At 28.9% G+C, this 21,695-nt stretch overlaps 5 protein-coding genes across 11 annotated transcripts; 3 read left to right on the forward strand and 2 right to left on the reverse strand.

The window, feature by feature from the left end:
* The first annotated feature begins 377 nt into the window (after nt 1–377).
* On the forward strand, nt 378–9,877 carry LOC117161004 (rabankyrin-5). 3 transcript variants are annotated; one of them, XM_033342180.2, is made up of 14 exons: nt 378–596; nt 676–868; nt 927–1,116; nt 1,184–1,293; nt 1,373–1,632; nt 1,706–1,855; nt 4,659–5,062; nt 5,792–6,505; nt 6,763–7,035; nt 7,308–7,749; nt 7,882–8,079; nt 8,231–8,471; nt 9,102–9,357; nt 9,441–9,877. In XM_033342180.2, exons 2-14 carry the CDS (start codon nt 865–867, stop codon nt 9,568–9,570), a joined length of 3,372 nt encoding a protein of 1,123 aa, XP_033198071.1. In that variant the 5' UTR covers nt 378–596; nt 676–864; the 3' UTR covers nt 9,571–9,877. The 3 variants fall into 3 exon arrangements, with proteins under 3 accessions (XP_033198071.1, XP_033198075.1, XP_033198077.1); XM_033342184.2 differs by lacking the exon at nt 378–596 and having other exon boundaries at nt 604–868; nt 930–1,116; XM_033342186.2 differs by lacking the exons at nt 378–596; nt 676–868; nt 927–1,116; nt 1,184–1,293 and having other exon boundaries at nt 1,511–1,632; nt 1,710–1,855.
* On the reverse strand, nt 2,214–4,338 carry LOC117161005 (uncharacterized). 2 transcript variants are annotated; one of them, XM_033342187.2, is made up of 4 exons: nt 4,005–4,337; nt 3,087–3,263; nt 2,774–2,953; nt 2,214–2,692 (listed from the first exon to the last, which is right to left on the reverse strand). In XM_033342187.2, exons 2-4 carry the CDS (start codon nt 3,139–3,141, stop codon nt 2,418–2,420), a joined length of 510 nt encoding a protein of 169 aa, XP_033198078.1. In that variant the 5' UTR covers nt 3,142–3,263; nt 4,005–4,337; the 3' UTR covers nt 2,214–2,417. The 2 variants fall into 2 exon arrangements, with proteins under 2 accessions (XP_033198078.1, XP_033198080.1); XM_033342189.2 differs by lacking the exon at nt 3,087–3,263 and having other exon boundaries at nt 4,005–4,338.
* On the reverse strand, nt 9,793–10,719 carry UQCR-11 (Ubiquinol-cytochrome c reductase 11 kDa subunit). The gene is made up of 2 exons (XM_033342191.2): nt 10,472–10,719; nt 9,793–10,078 (listed from the first exon to the last, which is right to left on the reverse strand). The coding sequence occupies exons 1-2, from the start codon at nt 10,559–10,561 to the stop codon at nt 9,905–9,907; spliced, it is 264 nt and encodes an 87-aa protein (XP_033198082.1). The 5' UTR covers nt 10,562–10,719; the 3' UTR covers nt 9,793–9,904.
* Nucleotides 10,720–11,584: 865 nt separating this feature from the next.
* Set1 (SET domain containing 1) lies at nt 11,585–19,164 on the forward strand. 3 transcript variants are annotated; one of them, XM_033342174.2, is made up of 10 exons: nt 11,585–12,614; nt 13,109–14,862; nt 14,938–15,213; nt 15,308–15,619; nt 15,764–16,042; nt 16,204–16,832; nt 16,957–17,593; nt 18,065–18,286; nt 18,383–18,640; nt 18,850–19,164. In XM_033342174.2, exons 2-10 carry the CDS (start codon nt 13,141–13,143, stop codon nt 19,021–19,023), a joined length of 4,509 nt encoding a protein of 1,502 aa, XP_033198065.1. In that variant the 5' UTR covers nt 11,585–12,614; nt 13,109–13,140; the 3' UTR covers nt 19,024–19,164. The 3 variants fall into 3 exon arrangements, with proteins under 3 accessions (XP_033198065.1, XP_033198066.1, XP_033198067.1); XM_033342175.2 differs by having other exon boundaries at nt 11,585–12,603; XM_033342176.2 differs by having other exon boundaries at nt 11,585–12,071.
* Nucleotides 19,165–20,179: 1,015 nt separating this feature from the next.
* On the forward strand, nt 20,180–21,614 carry MED21 (mediator complex subunit 21). 2 transcript variants are annotated; one of them, XM_033341996.2, is made up of 3 exons: nt 20,180–20,500; nt 20,571–20,679; nt 20,753–21,614. In XM_033341996.2, exons 1-3 carry the CDS (start codon nt 20,459–20,461, stop codon nt 21,136–21,138), a joined length of 537 nt encoding a protein of 178 aa, XP_033197887.1. In that variant the 5' UTR covers nt 20,180–20,458; the 3' UTR covers nt 21,139–21,614. The 2 variants fall into 2 exon arrangements, with proteins under 2 accessions (XP_033197887.1, XP_033197886.1); XM_033341995.2 differs by having other exon boundaries at nt 20,187–20,500; nt 20,568–20,679.
* The last annotated feature ends 81 nt before the right edge of the window (nt 21,615–21,695 follow it).

Genomic DNA, 21,695 nt, shown 5'->3' on the forward strand with positions numbered 1-21,695 from the left:
TTTTTGATGTAAATAATATTATTAAAATATTACCAAAAAGATAGTTACATAACTTATGTTCCGATATAAAGTTACAGTTATAGCTAATATCTTTCCTAAAAGTTAAATCCGTTAATTATTTTATCTTTATCTGTTGTTAGTTATTTTTGCTAAAAGTCATTAATACTTATGATATCTATTTTTTAAATAACGTTTGAATATTTTATATCATATCATGTTTTTATTCAAAATATATTTAAAATGTAAACCTACAAAAATGTATCTTTTTATATTTTTATTTTACATGTAATTAATATAACTAGATTAAATCTGGGGAATGAGCTTTATCGAAACGTTGATATAATAGTTCCATGAATTTGTATAATATCATTCATTATTGTGTTATGCACTATGATTTAACAGATCCATGCACCGAATAGAATCTAAAAGGTGGCTATAATTAACATAATATAAGAAATTTGTCCGTATGTAATACTACCATTGTTATGATCGAAACTAACGAAAGAGCGACTTCTACTTTTTTGTAGTTTAAATTCTATAGGAATTTTTTCTGTCTTTCAAAAGTGTGGCTACATTTTCTTCAGAAAGAAAAATATGTATGTGAATTACAAATGTAATGAATACTGTACGTGGGCGTAGAATACGTGTTAGAATCTTATTAATATATGTTTTTAGCGTAAACGAAACATCGACACTATTTTCCGAGATCTCTCGTAGAAACTTTTGATCATTATTATCTATTTTTTTATCGTTATCACGTAGAACAGATTATATTGAACAAATATGAACTAACGTAAAAAGCCGGACATGCAATAACTTTCATACTACATTCAAGAAGAGTAAAAATAATTGCTCATAATAATTATGGGTAAGTTCAAAATGTTTATTTACGTTTTATAGACTATTTTACACTTCATACATTTCAGAAGATTCTACAGAAGCTCAAAAATGGCAACAGCATTTATCTTTATTACGGGAGCAGTATGTTAATTTATACAATACAAATACGGAACTTCAACGTGAATATGCAATTGTTACTGCAAATAAACAAGATACAGGATTTATTGGTAGACTTTTGACAACCATTGGATCTCTATATAGTCAACAACGTTATAGGTTTATAACTTCTTCAAATCATAATTTATTATATAAGCTTTGTCACTAATAAACATATATCTTTTAGCGATGTGATCATCAAATTGAAAAATCAGGAAATACCAGCACATAAATTTATATTGTCTGCTAGAACAGATTTTTTCAGTGAAGCAACACTATCAGAAGTGACCATTTTAGGTAAAGCATTAAAATATAAACAGAAATGTATGAAGAAAAGTTACATGTATATAGATATAATAAGAAACACCTTCTCTAGATTGGACTTATTTGGAGCCTAAGATTGGATTAATATTGCTGAAATGGATATACACAGGGAAGGTGCCTCAAGAGAATTTAACTTTAGAATTAATGAAAGCAGCATCTAATTTTCAGCTGACAGAATTAGTTGAACAATGTGAAAAATATTTAATTGGAATTGTAGGATTCAAAGATTGTGTTCAGTTGTACGCAGCTGCTGAGGAATTAGGTGCACAGAAATTAAAAGAGCATTGCAGTTCTTTGATTTCTGCACATTGGGTAAGAGAGATAAAAACATATATTGAATTGCGTAATTTCAATTTCTTAACTGATCAAAATTTCATGACGTTAGGAAGATTTAACAGGAGAAGACTTTAAAGAAATGCCTGGATCTCTATTATACAAATTATTACAGACTAAAAGTAAATACCCATTGCATGCCGCTGTTCGACTAATGAGGGAAGATGTGGTTTTTTTATATTTAGTGGAAAATAATTCAGGGGTAAGTTGCATATTTTAAATTATTACAAATGTCTATTTATATATAATAGGTCTTACTTGTAAGTTTAATATACTTACAAGATTTTATAATAACAATCATGTTTTGATGTTTCCATATTATTCCTTTAATTTTTATAAATAGTAAAGTAATATTTATGTAGTAAATTAAAGACATTCACAACCTATGTTATTGTTTCACAAATATTAATAGTAACAAACTTTATTGGAATTAATTTTTGGAATTATTATTTGGTATATATAATTTTCATATATAATTATAATTTGAATATATAATTATTACAGAAAATTATTACAATAAATTGCTAGATATAGTTCAATAATTATAGATGATACAGAAAAATTATTTCGTTTTTTTATTTAGATGTGTTTATTGATTTACAATCTCATAATTTATAAGGATTAATATCAAAAAGTAAAGCAAATATCGATTTTTATAACATTTTTTATGCCATTTTTAAATAGTAGTGAAATATATATATATATATGTATCATATATATATTGAAAAAATTTCTTACCATAATAAGTACTTAGAGAAAGGATATCATAATAGTGTTGCAAACAGTAGTACTGTTATTAGTATAAAAATATAAAACATATTGATGGTTTTGGTTGGTTCTGATGAGTTGCATAAATGGTGACCACAAAAGCAATATTCTGATGGACCTGCTGGTGCTCCCCTATCTTCACCAATAAAGCAACCTTCTTTGTAAGCTGATGTTACAATTTCCTCTCTGTTTTGCCACTTATTATCGCTATAGGTTAATACTGTACGTTTTTGAGGTGCACAGTCCCTTTCTACAGTTGTGATCATAGGTGCTGGTAAAGATGATAAATTAATGAACATATATATATGCCAAACATGTTTTTTCAATTTACATATAGCAGCACTTTACTTACTTTTGAATTTAGAATAAATCGTTCTTTTTCCACAAAGTGTGGACGAAGGACAATACACTTGAAACCTAGGACTTCCATCAAAATGAGAACATAATAAATCAGTTTTTTCATGTCCTGATTGTGATGCATAACATTTGAAGCATGCAATACCTCCTGCAGTTATTTGCATTATTAATGTAACTAAAAATATTGAATATTCCAGACATACAATATGATTAAAAATATTTATTAAACAGTAAAGAATAAATGTTTTCAATGTGAATATAAATTATTTTATATAAAGATAAAATATATAAGTTAAATGTAAACGTACATAGAAAAACTATAGCAATTAATAAGATCTTTTTTGACTGTATTTGGAAAGTCATCTCATTTATAATTAAACAAAATGTGGTTAGAATACAATAATACTATTTACACCAATTTTAGCACAATTTTTATTTATATTTATTTATTTCATAGTTCAATTTATCACCATCATTACGCAAACCTGAAAAAATTTTATTTATCAACAATAAGTTTAGTTACTATTAGAAATGACATTCAAAAATAAAAATGATTTAATATAAAGATTCCAAATTAACTGTATTTTTTAATACCGTAATAATTATTATATTTATTTGGATGCATATAGCTGTATATTTTTGTTAGACATAATATAAAATAATTATTTTTGTATCTGAATTTCCATAAAAAAATCATTCATTAAAATTAGTTTAAGTGAGTCACTTTTGATGTACAGAATGAGTGTTTAGTTTATAAAAATAGATTTAATTAAATTTACTTCTATATATTTTCATCTTTCTGTTAAAAAATAATATTTGCATAAGCATAACCTCAATAACTTATTTAAAGGAAAACAATAATGTTTTGTATACTCTCTTTGCTTTAAACAAAAAGCTTTTAAAGTGATTTAGATTTTTATAAAAGGTTACAAATAACTTTTATATCGCAATTTGTAATCAATATAATGAAACTGTATGTTGCACTAATCTTCAATATATTGTAATATTATTTTTATACAATGAAAAATACATTTTTTAAATTTAATTTATGAATTAATTGGATCAGTACAAAATAAGAGGTATTTATTAATTTCTTTTATGAAAAAGACTGATCTATGTAAATTTAACTAAATAAATATTAATTGAAAAATGTAGGAAAAAATCTGCACTTAATTCGTACTTAAATATTTCAAAATTCATAATATCATAAGAAATTCAATATTTACGTTCGATTCCATCAGAGATCATTTCAACTATATTCTACTAAACACTGTCATTCATTCTTAAACAGCACCCTTTATTAATATTCACTAAATGCCATAGAGCAATCGTAGGATTTTGATTAACTGTTTTTCATTCTGCTACGAAGAAATATGCTCCTTTAATCGGAAGCTGACTGTTAGATGAGCCTATCACACGCCACATCATGGCTTTTCTATCCTTTACAAACGACTGTTTCTGCTGAATCAGTGCATCTTCATATTCCTTCCCGTTTTAATCATTCACATTGTTTATGTAATCTTTAATACTAACTATGTATGTATGTAACTAGCACTAATGCGTGCATGAACAAACATCCGTTTCGTTGGGTGTACCGCATCGTATATCTTTTGTATAAAATCAAAACAGTGGTTCTCAGTCAATTACATATCACGAACCTTTTAAATTACAATTTCAGTAAATAAAACTTTATTATTTTAATCTTATCAGATACAATCATGAATTAAATAAATTAAACTTTCAACTAAAAATGTCTTTCTTTATAAATTATTAGTTTAGAACAATATATATGTATAAGAAATATATTATACAATATCGAATGAAAAAATTATATATATTTTATAAATATCATTCTATAATTAAATGTTTTATTGTCTTAGTTAACGAAAGCCATTAATGCTTTGGATCATAAAGGAGAAATGCCTTTGGAAGTTGCTTTAAAAACTCGTCAACCATCACTGGCGCGCACTTTAGTTGAACACGGGGCCGATTTAAGCGCAAAAGATTCAAGAGGTCTTTCTTTACTCCAAGCTGCTATTTTTAAAGGAGATTCTTATTCGGCTGAATTTGTAATAGAACAGCTAGAAAATAATGGAAATATGAAAGAATTATGCGAGCCCATGAAACTTACCCGAAACGTGAAGGATATAAAAAATCCTGAAGAACTTGAAGGATGTACTGCGTTACATTTAATAACAAAACATAATTCAGAAAATATGTTAACAGTCGCATCCAGGTTACTTCATGCTGGTATTGATCCCAATTTACAAAATCACAGAGGATGGTATAATTATTTAATTATTTTTACTTGATTATTTCATTGAAAGTCACTGTAAAAATTAAAATTAAAATTGGTTCAAAAGTAGCAATTTATACCTTGAATTGATAGAATTTTTAAAAAACTGTATTAGTTTTACAGATTATTTCATAATTAGATTGCAGACATTTATGAAAATTGAAGTGGAATCCACACAAAGATTTACTTTACCTACTAAATATAATAAGTACTATACTTTAGATATTTCACATATATAGATATTAGCCAAGAAATTTAGATTTGATTTACATTTGTCCTAACTCACAATATTAACTTAACTTACGCATTCTTTAATTTATTTTCTCTTTTCATTCTTTTTCCATCTTAAATATTAACTTGTTTGATATTATCAACTTCTTATAACTCATCCCTACCACATTCCTTTTCCATTTTAAATTCCTAAGCCAATTCTCTATTCTCTTGTCCTTCCTTCCACTCACCACATCCTCTATGCTAACTCCTCTTCCTATTTTCTTACAGTCTCTTATTAGATGTTCCACCAATCAAAATCTATCCCTATAAATATTTCACATATACTTACATATTATGCACAACCTGTGTATTTTTATAGCTTAAAAGTTCCCATAACTGTATAAACATCTGCAATCTACTTATAATAAAGTGTCGAAAGCATTAAACTTATAATTAAAGTTAGACACCTTCTATAAATGTTATTGTTGATTCCTATTCTTGCAGGACTGCCTTACATAATTGTATTCAGGAGAGAAATGAACCACTTTTTGATGTCTTATTAGAATGTCAGAGTATAGATTTGGACAAAAGCACTAATGAAAATGATACTCCATTGTGTATCGCAATGAAAACAGACCCATTTAGTGGATTTTTTGCTAAGAAACTTTTAATCAAAGGCGCAACTCCGAATCCTGTATATAAGAATACAGGGGACACTCTATTACACGTTTTGATAAGAGAATATAAAGAAGAAGCTGCATTATTTTTAATCGATTATTGTAAGGATAACTTAATGCAAAAGAATAATGATGGATATTTGGTTTTACACGAAGCTTGTAAAGTTGGTTCGAAGAATTTAACGCGAGCTTTATTGAAAACTGGTTTCCCAGTCGACGAAGTTGCATTGTCTACTGGCGATGCACCAATACATATTGCTGTTTCCAATTTGTATTTTGATATTGTAATGGAATTGTTGCATGCACCTAATTCGAATTCCCAATTGAATTTAAAAAATAACGTGAATGAAACCCCTTTAAGTTTGGCTATTAAGGCTCCGTTTAAGAAGGGCAAAGATATAGTTTTGGCTTTAATAAAAGCTGGAGCAAATATCAATCAGTGCAATAATGATGGTTTAACATTGTTGCATCAAGCGATATTAAAAGAGGATTCGGCGACAGCGATTTTTTTATTAGAAAATGGTGCCGATATGAATACTAGGTAAATAGCATTGATATTAAACATTTTAGAAACAATTGTATTTTATTTATTTCATTTTTAACTTAATGGCATTTATCTCTTTGACATTAGATATTGCAAGAAATTTCAGGTTGAGATAAATTTTATCAAAGTAATTTTATAACTATCTGTGTTGCTTCGTTAGTATAAATAAAACAAAACCTAAAATCACTAAATAATCTGTTGCCAAATGGTTTTATTAATTATGTGATATTCAGTAAAAACTTTATTTCATTTAGAACTGCAGATGGAGAAACTCCGCTGCAACTTTCCATACACTGTAGACTGGGTGAAGTTGTGGAAGCACTTTGTAAAAGAGGAGTAGATACTTCTATAGGATGTCCATTATGGGATGCACTGGATTCAGATCAAGAGGATGTAGCATCTATTCTAGTTAAATATGGAGCAGACACTGACTGTTGGGGTCCTGGTCCAGATGATTGCCAACAAACATTGTTACACAGAGCAATTGACCACAACAAAGAAGATATTGCACAGTTCCTTATAAGAAGGTATATTACATATTAAGATATGTAATTATTAAAAATATATAAGAATTTGAAATCAGGATATTTAATATTTGGTTTGGTCCAATTAGAATTTTGAAAATATTTAGTTATATAAGAATATCGAAAATATAATAAAATATTTCGTAATTCTAATTTAATTTGACGTACTCAGATTTCTATATAATTATTATTAAAGATTGTAAAGATATCTTTTCTTATTATTTATTATTATTAAAAATCATAATAATTAAATTCTAAAATTATGTATGTTACAGTGGCTGTGATTTAAACATACCTAGAAAACCTGGCCCAGATGGTATTGGAGGTGACGAAGCAAGGGATGAATGTACTCCATTACATTTATGTTGTCAGTGGGGTTTAGAACAAGTTGTACAGACACTTATTGAACATGGTGCTGATGTGAATGCTCGAGATGTTGAGGGCAAAACTCCAGTGCACGTTGCTATACAAAATCAACATTCACAAATTATTTCTCTTCTACTTTGCCATCCTAATATAGATTTAAATAAACGAGATAAGAAAGGTTTAACACCATTTGCAACAGCATTAACATTTCGAAACAACAAAGCTGCTCAAGCGATATTGGAACGACTACCTAAAGCTGCTGAACAATATGACAATAAAGGCAGAAATTTTTTACATACTGCTATTCAAAAGAATGACATGGAAAGCATATTATTTCTATTATCTATACAGGTAAATATTGTTTTTGTAGTAATTAAAATGCATTTGAACTTATATTTATTTCATAAAAATTTTGACGCATTTAAAAAACTAATCAAACAAAATACATATGCAATAAAATGATTCATGATTCTTATTTTATAGGTAGACGTAAATTCCAGAGTTCATGATGTTACACAAACTCCACCTTTACATCTTGCTGCGGTTTCTGGAAATGAAATGTTAGTAAGAAGTTTAATATTGGCTGGTGCACATGTTAATGATACAGATGCAAACAGAAATACTGCATTGCATGCTGCTGCAAAAGCTGGTCATGCAGCAATTGTATCTGCTTTATTGCAGGTGAATACCATAACTTATCTATATGTTTGATCTAAATGGTATTATAAAATAAACTACTTCAGAAATCTTATTAAATGAAATATATATATATCTTTAGTTATAAGTTGAGTTTAACAGAAAATAATTGAATATATTTACTTTCTTATTATAGAACAATATAAACTTCGATGCAGTAAATGCAGATGGTGACAATGCATTGCATGTAGCTGTAAGAGAAGGTCATGTATCGGTGGTAAGAGCACTTTTGACTGAATGTACATTAGATGCAGAGGCTGTAAATCTTAAAGGAAGAAATCCCTTACACGAATTAGCTAGGTGTGGAAAAGATAATGCTGCAACTATATGTGAACTTTTCTTGGAATGTATGTCACAATATCCAGTAAATAATGCAGGTAAAGATACATCAAACTACTCCAAAATATTAATATGTTCATATTAGAAGTATTTACATTATAATATTTAACCGTTTGAGTCCCAAGCAGCGCGATCGCGCTGTTTAGATTTTGTGTCGAAAAGTCCCAGTACATTAGAACGCCATGGACGACTGACGGTATTTTATATTTCATTGTTATCTTATCTATTTTCATTACATTGTTATCTATGTTAATTTTTATTGAACAAAACTTGAAATATTTATAAACTAATAGTACGCATATATATAGATATATATCATAAAATAATAAATATGACAAGCGCTATTGTGCCGCTTATTTCTCTTCGTAATCGATTAAGATAAGCGCCATCGCGCAGTTCAGGATTTTTCGACCCTGTTTTTTTAAAAACCCCTGGGACTCACACGGTTAATTAGAAAAAAGTAGTATTTCTGCTGAATTTCTGATATATTTTTGTACATATATGTATATATATATGTGATTGTTTATATTTGAACAATATAGTAATAATTGATTTTATACATATGATACAGAAAGTATTATATATATTAAATTATAAGATTATTTTTAAATAGAACTGCAATATTATTTTATTATAAGCTAAATAAAACGATATGTATTTTATCCAAGATTTGGATGGCAATACTCCATTACTGATAGCTTATATGAAAGGAAATGGTCAACTTTGTCGTACTCTGGTAAAGGCTGGTGCATGCCTAGGTTCTATGAATAAAGAAGGCATTACAATTTTCAATTATCAAGTAGCAACAAAACAATTACTATACAGATTACTAGATTCCTTGACACAAGAAGCACCATGGGCAGATAAAGATCTTTGTCTGGAATGTGGTACAAAATTTTCCCTTACAATGCGAAAACATCACTGGTACAGAATCTTTGAACTTACATAAATTTATAAATCAGTATATTTAAGATTTATCTAAAATGAATTATTTTTATTATTTTTAGCCGCCATTGTGGTCGAATTTTATGTAATAAATGCTCCGATCAAGATGTTCCAATCGTAAAATTTGGATTAAATAAACCTGTGCGTGTTTGTGCAGTATGTTTTGATGTATTGCAACTAGGTGCTGAATGAACAAAGAAATAAATAAAAAAGTACATATTCATATGTAAATAAAATAAATATCATTCCATATGCATTTTTTATAAAAAAGTATACCAAAAATTTATATCATTTTGTGTGAATCACACTATATATATTTTGCTGTATTATATGATTATTCTTGTTGAAAGTTTGTTAAATTTATAGCTATTAAATTTTAAATACAGATGAAAGGAGAGTCGATGAAAGTTAATATTTATTGATATATTATCATTTATTCCTAGCATTACTTATTCATCTACAATGCATTGAATTAATTTGTAACATATTTTATAATAAAGATCACACATTTTTAAATAATATAATCTTACTTAAGCTTACTAAAAAGTGTTTTTGCTACGCAATGATCTACACACTCTACATAATCAATTAATTCTTCCATACAGGTTTCCTCTGTATTACTCCTTGAATTAACACGCTGATTGCAAGTGTCCAGTTTTTCTTGCAAACTGGTACATTTAGGTTGTCTCGAGCATCTTTCCTAAGAAGAAAATAATCATGTATTCTAACATTGAATTTATATTTTAATTATAACTAATATTTACAAAAATAATTTAATTGATATATTATATGTGTACATTGTAGAAACTACTTTGACAAACTGATTTTAATTGTAAAAGAAAGATGACTATAAATGAATGTGCTCCAAATTTTTTGTTACTTAATTTTTGTCACAATTGATTACATATCAACGAAAATTCTTTCAATAGTTTTATAGAAGTAAATTTTGACTTATATATGATAGAGAGATCACATTTAAAAGAATAGAATGAAACAGTAATTGCAATAACAAATAATAATTACAAACGTTAAAACTTGAGATATGAAATTCTTAATTATTGGGAACAAATATTATATAACAATTTTTACTTACACGAAGTATTTTTTGAGGATCAATCAATTCTTCTTCTTCTGCTTTTACAGTTGGCATATAACGTTGGAGAAAACTTTGTAAGAAAGACATTTTTTGAAGGTAATATTTATTTCAACCTACTCGGTTACTGTGAGCTAATTTTAAATATGCACCGAATTTTCCGACTTGTTCTGTAAAATTTAATAGATCTGTAGAAAATGTTGGCCAGACTTGCATGTCTTACAGATGGACTATAATTGACGGCAGTGTAAGAAGCTTAGGTGCGATTTCTATAAATCTTCATGAATTTAACCAATTGCAACAATACCTGAATAAAATTTCAAAAACATTTAAACTATATCTTGGACGAATAAAATCATTTCCATTGAAATGAAAATGAATGAATTAATTTATTAAAATTTAATTATTACCCATATAACTTCTTATTTATATTTCGTTTATAAACTGTTATACAAAGTGTCTCACTAATTATAGCATGATCGCTGACGAATCGATTCTATGTGTAAAAAATTAAAAAACGTAGAGTAAAATTTTTTTGTGCGCATATTTGATAAATTTTCAAATTTCATTTCCTCACAAGCAAAGCGTCGCACAAAAAAATATTTGATTTTACATTTTCGATTTATTTCCACGTGCAAAACAATCTCTTATCAATTATACACTCTTATCCAATTTAGAATTGGTCAAATTCAAGCATACTTAACAAATTTTCAAATTAGATCTTTTTGAAAAAGAAGCGGCATATGAAAAAATTTTATTCTACATTTTCAACTTGCTTTTTTACATAGGATCGTCCCCTTGCCGATTGTACTATGATTACTGGGACACCCTATATATTGCAATAATGAATATAAAGATAAGCACATTTGTAATTTGCTTATTAATATATTTATTTTATGATATTAAGTCCTTTTATTTTTAAGTTTATATCAGTGAAGAAAATATGTTATATTAAAAAATTGAGTTTGTATGAAGTAAAGCATTCATATGTATATGTATATTCGTGTGCGCATTATAATGCGCAATTTTCTTTAAAAGCAGAAAGTTGATTTGCTAATAGGAAACCAGAAAATTCTCTTAGATCAAGGTTGACCAATACGTGGATTAAATACTACACATTGTATGGGAAGAAGATTTTCAGCAATTATTTTGCAATACTGTCGTTAAGCATTTAATTACCTTTGCAAATTATTGGTAAATATACAGAATGCCAGCGGTAGGCGAGATTTTCGACTATCTTTTCAACTATACGAAAATTTGTGAATCAAGACAGAGTAGGAAACGAAAAAAAATGTTGAATATTTTGGCTCCGTTATCCGTTTACTTTGGACTTTCATTTTGGATACTTTAACGTAACAATTTTCATCGAGGAATGTTAGAAACGTTATTTCACGGATAACACAAAAATATCTATTCTCGTAGAAAATGTTAATATGAATTGTTTAGTAAAATGATTAAAAGAACCGTCATGTTCTTTATAACAAGGATGGCGTCATCTGAATCTCTGTTCGCGTAGTTTTGTTAAAGCTATGATTTCGTTGAATAACCATAAATGCATCCTAAAGATTATGTTCAAGTGGAATAAGTTTCACTGAATTAGGTAATTTGCATACCGTTGTTCGTAGTACTGATTGTTAGTTGTGAAAATTTAGGAAAATCAGGGCGCAGTGCGTTGTGCTTAACAGTCAAACATTGAGGTAGTTTTGCGCTGGTGTGTCGGAGAGGTAGTATCAATAAATCCGTATATTTTTCACTAAGAAAAATCAACGAAGAATAAAGAAAAGACAAGTATCAAGGCCGATGCATAAATCACGTCCATATAGTAAATACGACACTATACGAGCAAGTTGAAAAATTACAAGTTTTTGAAAAAACCGGAACATACCTCTGTAAAATTTAAGGGCTGTGTTTTTCCACAAAAAAGTCTTGACTCGATCGAAATTTATACAAGAAAATCAATTTGAAGGACATGATAGAAAGAATTCTTTTTACGAAATGATTGTCATATTGTTTCTTCGCACTAAACTCCAACCTAAAAACTTCGAAATGTTTAAGGTTATGTTTTATTGAAACATGAATTTCTTGCATTAACTAGCAAAGCAATTTACCTGACAAACAAAAACAATCTGGACGTAAGTTAAAAGTAAGAGTAAATTTTTTTAATATACGTTAATTTTCATATTAATAGGTAATATTATTTGTATTAACTTAAATTCATATATTTTATTTTAAGAATGATGACTGTGTATCTAATTTTGTTTAATTTTTTGTTTATTTGTAATTTTAATTTTTTAAGTGTTTAATAGTTTCACAATTTTATATATTAAAAAATATATTAGTTTTCAATCTTTAATTAATAATATGATTTTTAAACTTATATGTAATAATATAACATTTTATGTTAATATTCTGTATGTATAATGTCAAATTATAATTACTTATGTATTTAATTAAATTACTTAAGATTCACTATTTTGTGTATTTAATTACTATACATATGCATTTTTGTACTCCATTATATTACATTACATATTTATAAACAATTCAAGAAAGCTTATATATTTTATATTGGAAACTTTGATATATATAATGTGCTTTTTATGTAATACAACTTTTATCAATAACTTTTATTTGCAGCAATTTATATGAGTGGATAATGCTTGGAGGCAATGAACGGAATGGAGAGACATGGACATGGACACGGACATTCACATGCACATTCGCATCGTCATCGTCACTCACATGGAAATTTACAAAATGTATCTCAAAACTCCAGTCAATCATCAAAACATAGCCATACCCATACGCTGCATTTGCAAAAAGATACATCTATGGTTCAAACACCACAGAAACCAAGGAATTATAAGTTATTAGTTGATCCATTCTTAGTAAAGGGTGCAACAAAGTTATATAGATACGATGGCATGGTTCCAGGAGATCCAACCTATCCTGAAGTTCAACCCCGGGACCCTAGATCTCAGTTAACAAGAATTTGGACACGTTTAGAACAACTTGACTTACCTGTACCTAGATTTAAGATTGACTCTAATTACTGCGGTGAACCTCCTCCGCTGGAAGTAACGTTCTGTCATTTAAATGATAATATTGATAAAACTTTTTTATCAGATATGGTTCAAAAATTTGGAGCTGTAGAAGAACTTATTGTTTATTATCATCCTGTAACTAACAAGCATCTTGGAATTGCGAGAGTGGTGTTTGAAACTACGAAAGCTGCAAAAGCTTGTGTAGAAAAATTAAATAACACGTCTGTGATGGGTAAAGTTTTAAAAGTATTTCTTGATGCATTTGGGGAGGAGTGTAAAAAGATCTATGATGAATTAACTATGGAAAAAAAACCAGAAAAGAAAATTGAGAAAGAAATAAAGTGTGAAAATGATCAAGGGAAGCAAACTCCAATTGAAAAAATTATTAGTGAAGAAAGAGATGATTTCAGAAGTAATAAAAAGATATCCAATATAGAAAAATCAAGAGATCTGTATATAGAAAATTCAAGATACAACAAATATAGAGATTATCCTACTCCTAGTGGCAGTGCAGGAAGTGATTTAGGATATGGTACTGCGCCTAGTGAATTAAATTATTCTAGTAATTATTCTCAAAATTCTACTCCAGCTACAAATTATGATTTTTATTATAGTAGTTATCATCATCAACCTCCAAATAATTATTTAGCAAATATACCACAAAATGTATCGCAAAATCTTTCAATGCAGCAAAATTCGGGTATATGGTGGGGAAATAATACAGGGACGGCAAGTTATGCATCATCTTCTATGTGGCCTGTTCAACATGGGACAAATTTAGATAATTCTAATTCTAATCCAGTTTCAGTTTCTAAGGCTTCTAATGTAAAGGTACATCATACACCTAAGAAAGAGAAAGAAAATCAAAATGTAACAAAAAATTCATCACGAGATTCACCAATAGAGACTCGTAAAACATTAGATTTGGATACTAGAATCGCTATGTTATTGAAAGACAAAGCAGGAGGAATGGCACCACCTTTCCTACAGTTTGGTAGCGATTCTGAGGATGAAAAAAAGTCTATCACTGCAGATAATGAGATGCTCTCAGAACCACCAAGCCCTTTTCTCTCTCATGAAACATACAAATCATGTTTTGAAAAAATGAGAGAAAGGAATAAAGAACGATGGAAAGTACATGAAAATAGCATCAATCAAATTTCTGTTGATGAAGATTTAGGTAGCGTTATAAGTTCGAGCGAAGATGAAGCATTACTGGGAAGTTATAGTCCTGCACCAGATGAAATCGAACCAGAACCACCAAAAGAGCCGCCACCTCCACCTCCACCAGATGATGATAGAATGTCATTAAGTCCATTAAGTTCAGGGGATGAAAAAATTGAAGAGGTAATATTTAACACTATGAGTATTAAATAGTGAATATAAATATTTATTCATGTATCTTATTATTTAAATATACAGGTTATAGCTCAAACAGAACCTACAAGTCAGTTATATCCAGGAGCTGGCTATCCTGGACATTTAACTCATTATTCTACTAGTGATATGTACCATTGGCCAAGACCAGCACAATATCCGTACCCTTATGGAACAACATATTTACAAAGTCATTATCAACCAAATACTACATCATTTTCTGGCACAGTAGGGAATCATCAAGGAGCTAATTATTATCCATCTTTTCAATCGAGACTTCATGCTATGGCAAATCATAATATTACGAAAGATAATCCACAAGTACATATATATTTCTTAAGTGCAAATATGATATAATATCAATTTTGACCAGTTTGAATATTATTTGATTATAACCTAATTTCTGAACATTTAGGGTCCTACTATTAATGGTGTATTAAACAGAGTTGTAAATGAATTAAAACAAATTCTAAAAAGGGATTTTAACAAAAAGATGATTGAAAATACTGCGTTCAAACTGTTCGAAGTATGGTGGGACGAAAAGAAATCAGAGAAAATTCAAAATCAAGGAGGCGAGAACACCATTATTAATAACAGTAATAAGGAAGAAGGACAGAAACCTCAAGGATTATCATTACTTTTAGAACAAGGAACTCCACTTGGATTTAATTACGATGGATTTGGTCTGGGCATTAGAGCCAGCATGCCAAAGATGCCTTCTTTCAGGGTATTTATTTTCATTATATGAAAGTTTATCTTTAGTGACATTATGTATAGTAAATATTTAATAATATATAAAATAATGATAAAGTACTTATTTAAAGTAATAATACATTTTATTTAACATATTACTTAAAATTTATACTATTAGCGCAAAATCAAAGCTCCAAGCCCATTACCACAGGACGAAGATAGTCGTCAGTCTGATCATGGTGACACAGAACTTATAGGAAGCGATAGCGATCTTGACCTAGCATCAGTACAAAAAGTTAAAAGGCCAGTTACTTCTCTTCCAAGCGTTTCTTCGTCATCTTCCTCGTCATCCTCGTCGAGTGAGAGTAGTAGTGAAGAAATGAGTTGCAGTGAATCTTCCAGTAGTTCGAGTGATAGTTCCGATGAAGAAGTATGTTCTGGAAACTTTGAAGATGAGGTATATAATTTATTAAAAGTACAAATAACTATTTTCTTGTAGCTGTAAAATTGTATAATTATGTAAAATATATAATAACTAAATAACTTGTAACTATTTTCCTAAATATTCATGTGTGATACTTTTTCATATCTTTTCATAGAAATAATTATTATTTTTAGCAAGATACAGACAGTCGTTTGTCAGATCATCGTCCACTGGCCTGTAACAGTGAAGATCCTGATATTCTAATGGAACTCGCAATTCAGAGATCATTAGATTGTCCAACCCCTACTGGTAGAGAGACACCAGTACCTAATATTGAAATAAAAGATGTAAATTCGAATGAATTCCCACAGTGTGATAATGAAGCTAGCCCTGTATCATCTCCATTGAAATATGAAAGTGATAAAGATGACATTGAGAAGACAAATGAAATATCTGTCAATGAGGATTATCTTGAAAAGGTTCGAACAGTGCATGAAGAGATGGAAACAAAGAATGTGGAAGATGAGATACAAAGAAAAGTAAAGAGTACTTTAGTAACACCAGGTAAACAAGAACCATGTGATATACAAAAAATGGAAAATTCTGCAGCAGAAGCTTTGATAACATTAGCTGGCCAAGATAATATTATAAGGCATAGAAGTCCGGGACCTGTACAACCAAATATTATTAGAGCTCTTCAAACTATGTCTGCTAAGTACATTAACGACGAACCTATATTAAAAGAATCAGAAAAGATCGAAATGTTTAGTGAAATACCTACCACCGATTCAGAGGAAGAAAGCTTAGAAATTAGAAGATTAAGGTGCGTAAAATTACTTACTATAAATCTAAACTTGATCAAAATAAAAATATATTCCCTAAAAGTATTGTTTTATACTACATAAACTAATGTAAAATATAATGTTGTATTGTTTTCAATTAATTAGGTATCAAGCTGAAGCTGACCTCCGACTTAATGGTCAACAGAGTCCTAAAAATTCTCAAGCTTCACAAGTGTTTATGGAGCATTCGTATTCATTACCACCAACACAATCAGAAATTACGAAGTCCGTAATTCGTACACCTTCGACACCAATGAAACCAGTGAAACTTAAATCCTCAAAGATTATGAAATTATCGAAGAGTAAAGACAAGATACACAAAGTAGAGAAACGAAAATACAATAAATACACGAAGATACATGCTCATCAAAATCATGAAGGAGAGAAAGAGAATATTGAAAATGAATATGTTTATGAGAAATATCCAAAGAAAGTTGAGGAGCCACTTGTTACATACAAAGAACGCGATCTTATGTCGGAGATGGCTATTTTGTATGAATTTTTAACCAGAGGAATAGATGCAGAGGATGTAGAATATTTAAGACAAAGTTACGAGGCTTTATTGGCCGATGATAGTCAAGGTTATTGGTTAAATGACACGCATTGGGTTGACCATCCTCCAACTGATATTCCAAGTCCTGCAAAACGCAGAAAGAGAGATGAACTTAGATTACATACGAGTGGAAGTGCAAGAACAGAAGGATATTATAAGGTTGATGTACGAGAAAAAGCTAAACATAAGGTATGTGTGACTGATCTTTTAATATAAGAATTAACATACAGTGGCGTACGAAAATATCTGAATACTTAACATAGATAACTTTTATGTATGTATATGCTACACAAAACATTTCGAAATTTTATTAACACTATAATAAGACATGATAATATTGGCAAAATTTGAGACTAATTAAAATCACAAGAAAGAGTCTTAAACATTTTTTACAATTCATTACATTTCATTTTATTTGATTGTGCTGTACTAGTATAACAAATAATTGGCTGTTCAAATACTTTGTTGATCTTTGCAAAGTGTAATGTAACTTACTTCCGTATATGTATATTTCCAAATTCGTTTTACATCTTATCTAGTCAGCTAATGAAATTTCAAAATGCTTTGTATAACATACGTAATATATTCATAAAAAGTTTTGAATATTTTTATAAGCCACTACATTAATATCTTTCTTACTATAAAATTATTTTTGTATAGCATCACTATGCGCAAAGTATACAACGAAGTAACGACGTTGAGGATAGTAATGGTCCTTATGCTGGTAGTGATGGAATAATGAATGGTCCAAAGAACAATACTAAAGCTTTAACTGGCAAAATGCAAGCTCTGTCTCGTGAGGCCCGAAGTAATCAACGTCGATTATTAACAGCTTTCGGTATCGATACTGATAGCGATCTTCTTAAATTTAATCAATTGAAAGTAAGATTTCAATTGCTTTATTTGATCATTGGCTCTAAATTATTTTCAGCTACTGTGAAGTTAATTGATATCAAATACGTTTATTTCATTTTACAGTTTAGGAAAAAACAATTGAAATTTGCTAAATCTGGTATACATGACTGGGGTCTATTTGCTATGGAGCCAATCGCTGCTGATGAAATGGTTATTGAATATGTTGGACAAATGATCAGGCCAGTTGTTGCTGATTTACGAGAGTCTCAGTACGAAGCTACCGGTATCGGTAGCTCCTACCTTTTCCGTATTGATTTAGACACGATTATCGATGCAACAAAATGCGGAAATTTAGCACGATTCATTAATCATAGTTGCAATGTGAGTATTGTACTAGTGTTTGTGTATAGTATTCCAATAATCATGGTAAAATCGACAGAGTGGACGATTCTTTATGAAAAAACAAATAAATTCAATTTTTTTACGTAGAATTTCTTTCTTACCAATTGTACCACGATTATCGAGACACCCTATAGAATAAATTTTTATAACGATATAGATCGTACTATTAATTTTCTTTTATGTTTCAGCCGAATTGTTATGCAAAAGTAATTACGATCGAAAGCCAAAAGAAAATTGTAATCTATAGTAAACAGCCGATAGGAGTTAACGAGGAAATCACGTACGACTATAAATTTCCATTGGAAGATGATAAAATCCCTTGCCTATGTGGAGCTCCTCAATGTCGGGGTACTCTCAATTGAATCGTTCATAAAACTATATTGTTCATCCCTTTTCCTGTCTTCTACATTTCATCATACCCTACTCATATTTTTGTAAATATTTCCCCATGTAAACATTTTATAAAATGCAATGGAAAAATGCTAAATTATGTTAATATGAAACTCCTCTTTTTTAACATCCTCCTCATAATTACGATAATTGCATTAAGTACCTAAAATGAATTTCAAGAACGTTATAAAATATTTATAATTTACGATTGTTTTTGTATATACATAACTTAAGGTTTTATTCCTATTATGTTTCTGTTAAAAATAAAATAAGAATTTTTAAAAGCGCTCGTGTCAACTGACAATGAAAAAAATTTCCGTTCTTTTTAACAAAGTCAGTTTAATCGAGTTATAAATATAATGCTTTTTAATAATTTTTATATATTTACGTTTCTTATAAATAAAATATGTATATGTCGATATATATATATATATATATGTATATATGTATATATATATATATGTACGAATATATATTAAGTTTAGGGACTTTTTATGTCATTTGAGAGTAATGATATCAGCAACATTCCAGTAAGTAGGAACCGAGAACTAGGAACTATTATATCGTCTTTATGTGTTTCTTTCATATTCATAACTTCTGTTTCTAATAAAGGATATTTTTAAAGAAGCATTTAAATGACACATAATTAATTAAAATATAAAAACGATATATATATATAAAATTGACAAAAGTTTTTTGTAATGTTCTGTTTTGTTTTTAACAAAATGTTTCGATACTTTATATTTAAAAAAGAATTATATACTTAAATGCGTTATAAACATCTAAAAAATTATATAATAATGCTATATCAAAAATAATACAATTTAAGTGACTTAATTCATAACAACACATATCAACAATTTTATTAATCAGAATATTTTAATATTAATAATATATAATTACATACATATTTTAATGTCTTTACCTCAAAAACGGAATATCAGTCAGAGTAACTATTTTATTAATATTTACTTTTATAATTTTCTATTTCTTCCTCTTTGAGGTTTTTCTTATAAATGTAAATTTATTTGTAATACTTAAGCATTTCCTAAAGACCGTCATTTTTGTTTTTCTAACATTCATTACAAGGAATAAAATTTATTAATTAAGTTGTGAATATGTTTTTCATATCGAAAACTCAAGATATCTCGTACACAAACTATCCCCAGAACTCGAAATATCTCTCTTTAATGACATGTTCGCCAACATTCAAGACCTAACAATCAAATTTTAAGATTGGAATTGAACGCAGCATGAAAGTTAATTTCTTAGAGTGAGGAACTTCACAATCGCATTTCTTAGTAAAAAATTGAATATTATAGTTGATTACAGTGATGTTATACGTAGAATACCATTATTGATCATATTATAGGAATAATATAATTTTAAGGGTTATATTTTTAAAATATGGCAGATCGTTTAACACAGTTGCAAGATACTATAAACCAGGTAATTGATTGTGTAAATTGTGTAAATAAATATAATATGTAACAATCTAATTTTTATGTTATTCCAGCAGGCAGAACATTTTTGTAACAGCGTAGGTATTTTACAACAATATTCAACACCTAGTAAATTTCCTGGTTTTGATCGTGTTGGAACACCTCAACCGCATCAACCTCAAGAAGGTACTTTTATGTATAATTTATTTCATTAAATTTCATATTGGCAGCTTATATATGAATTATACTTATATTTTAGATTATGCAGCCTTGTTTGCAACGCTTATAGCAAGATGTGCAAAAGATATTGATACCTTGATAGAAAGTTTACCGAGTGAAGAGTCATCACAAGAACTACAAGTTGCAAGCCTTAGCCGTCTTGAACAAGAAAACCAAGAAGCTGGCGAACAACTAGAGGAAGTTGTAAAACAAGGAGAAGCACTTTTGCAAAGGATTCAAGCTGCTTTGCAAGATATTGCTCAAAGTCAATTAGATATGCAGGATCCAGCATCTACGTCTATAATTAATATTAATCTTAACACTAACTCAACTTTTAAGCAAGAAAATGTAAGCTCTGTAAATACTGTATCTTCAAATAGCGCACATCAATTGTCAGATCCTTCACCTAATTCTGTAAATCAATGATATATTTGTACTATAATTTGATTTTTTGATAAATTTATAAAGGACATAAATTTTTCTACTAGTGTAAACATTGTCAAAATATTAAAATTATTAAATAAATCTTAAAAACTGTTTTATATTTATAGATAGCAAGAAATTAGTTATATGAAATGTCACGTCCCGCGCGACCCGTAGCGCGAAAGTAAAATTGGTAATTTCTTTCAAATCAAGGTAATTTAAAACGTTTATTTGGAACCGTGTTTACAGTATTTGAAGTGAAAGGCAGTTAAAGCCGTTAAAAGCTATATCTTGCGGAAACCAATCTATGTTTTTATATTTACCTAATTATGTTTTTATAACGATATTAAGACAATTTAAATTGTAAACAAAGTTGGCAGTTGAACAAACGTTGGGGATCTTCCCAAACATTTTCAAAAGAAAGACCCCGACGTTTTTTCATCACCGACAGATATAAATAAATGTAGCGACTCAGAGAAGTCAATATATTAATTACCCTTCGTCTATCGAATACAAATAATTAATTACCGTTCGTCAACCGAATGATTAGTAATAAATAT

This window comes from Bombus vancouverensis, chromosome 4, assembly GCF_051014615.1.
Source record: "Bombus vancouverensis nearcticus chromosome 4, iyBomVanc1_principal, whole genome shotgun sequence".
NCBI classification, from domain to species: Eukaryota; Metazoa; Arthropoda; class Insecta; order Hymenoptera; family Apidae; genus Bombus; species Bombus vancouverensis.

Excerpts from the sequence above, each read along its gene's own strand:
- LOC117161004 (XM_033342180.2), top strand. Across the intron at positions 6,506-6,762 it reads GGTGCCGATATGAATACTAG|AACTGCAGATGGAGAAACTC; the intron begins GTAAATAGCATT and ends TATTTCATTTAG. Across the intron at positions 9,358-9,440 it reads ACAATGCGAAAACATCACTG|CCGCCATTGTGGTCGAATTT; the intron begins GTACAGAATCTT and ends TATTATTTTTAG.
- LOC117161005 (XM_033342187.2), bottom strand. The coding sequence starts at position 3,141 with ATGACTTTCCAAATACAGTCAAAAAAGATCTTATTAATTGCTATAGTT. Across the intron at positions 2,954-3,086 it reads AATTGCTATAGTTTTTCTAT|TTACATTAATAATGCAAATA; the intron begins GTACGTTTACAT and ends CAATATTTTTAG. Across the intron at positions 2,693-2,773 it reads GATTTATTCTAAATTCAAAA|CACCTATGATCACAACTGTA; the intron begins GTAAGTAAAGTG and ends CATCTTTACCAG.
- UQCR-11 (XM_033342191.2), bottom strand. The coding sequence starts at position 10,561 with ATGTCTTTCTTACAAAGTTTTCTCCAACGTTATATGCCAACTGTAAAA. Across the intron at positions 10,079-10,471 it reads ATCCTCAAAAAATACTTCGT|GAAAGATGCTCGAGACAACC; the intron begins GTAAGTAAAAAT and ends TTTTCTTCTTAG.
- Set1 (XM_033342174.2), top strand. The coding sequence starts at position 13,141 with ATGAACGGAATGGAGAGACATGGACATGGACACGGACATTCACATGCA. Across the intron at positions 15,214-15,307 it reads TTACGAAAGATAATCCACAA|GGTCCTACTATTAATGGTGT; the intron begins GTACATATATAT and ends CTGAACATTTAG. Across the intron at positions 18,641-18,849 it reads TCATTAATCATAGTTGCAAT|CCGAATTGTTATGCAAAAGT; the intron begins GTGAGTATTGTA and ends TTTATGTTTCAG.
- MED21 (XM_033341995.2), top strand. The coding sequence starts at position 20,459 with ATGGCAGATCGTTTAACACAGTTGCAAGATACTATAAACCAG. Across the intron at positions 20,501-20,567 it reads TGCAAGATACTATAAACCAG|CAGGCAGAACATTTTTGTAA; the intron begins GTAATTGATTGT and ends ATGTTATTCCAG. Across the intron at positions 20,680-20,752 it reads ACCGCATCAACCTCAAGAAG|ATTATGCAGCCTTGTTTGCA; the intron begins GTACTTTTATGT and ends CTTATATTTTAG.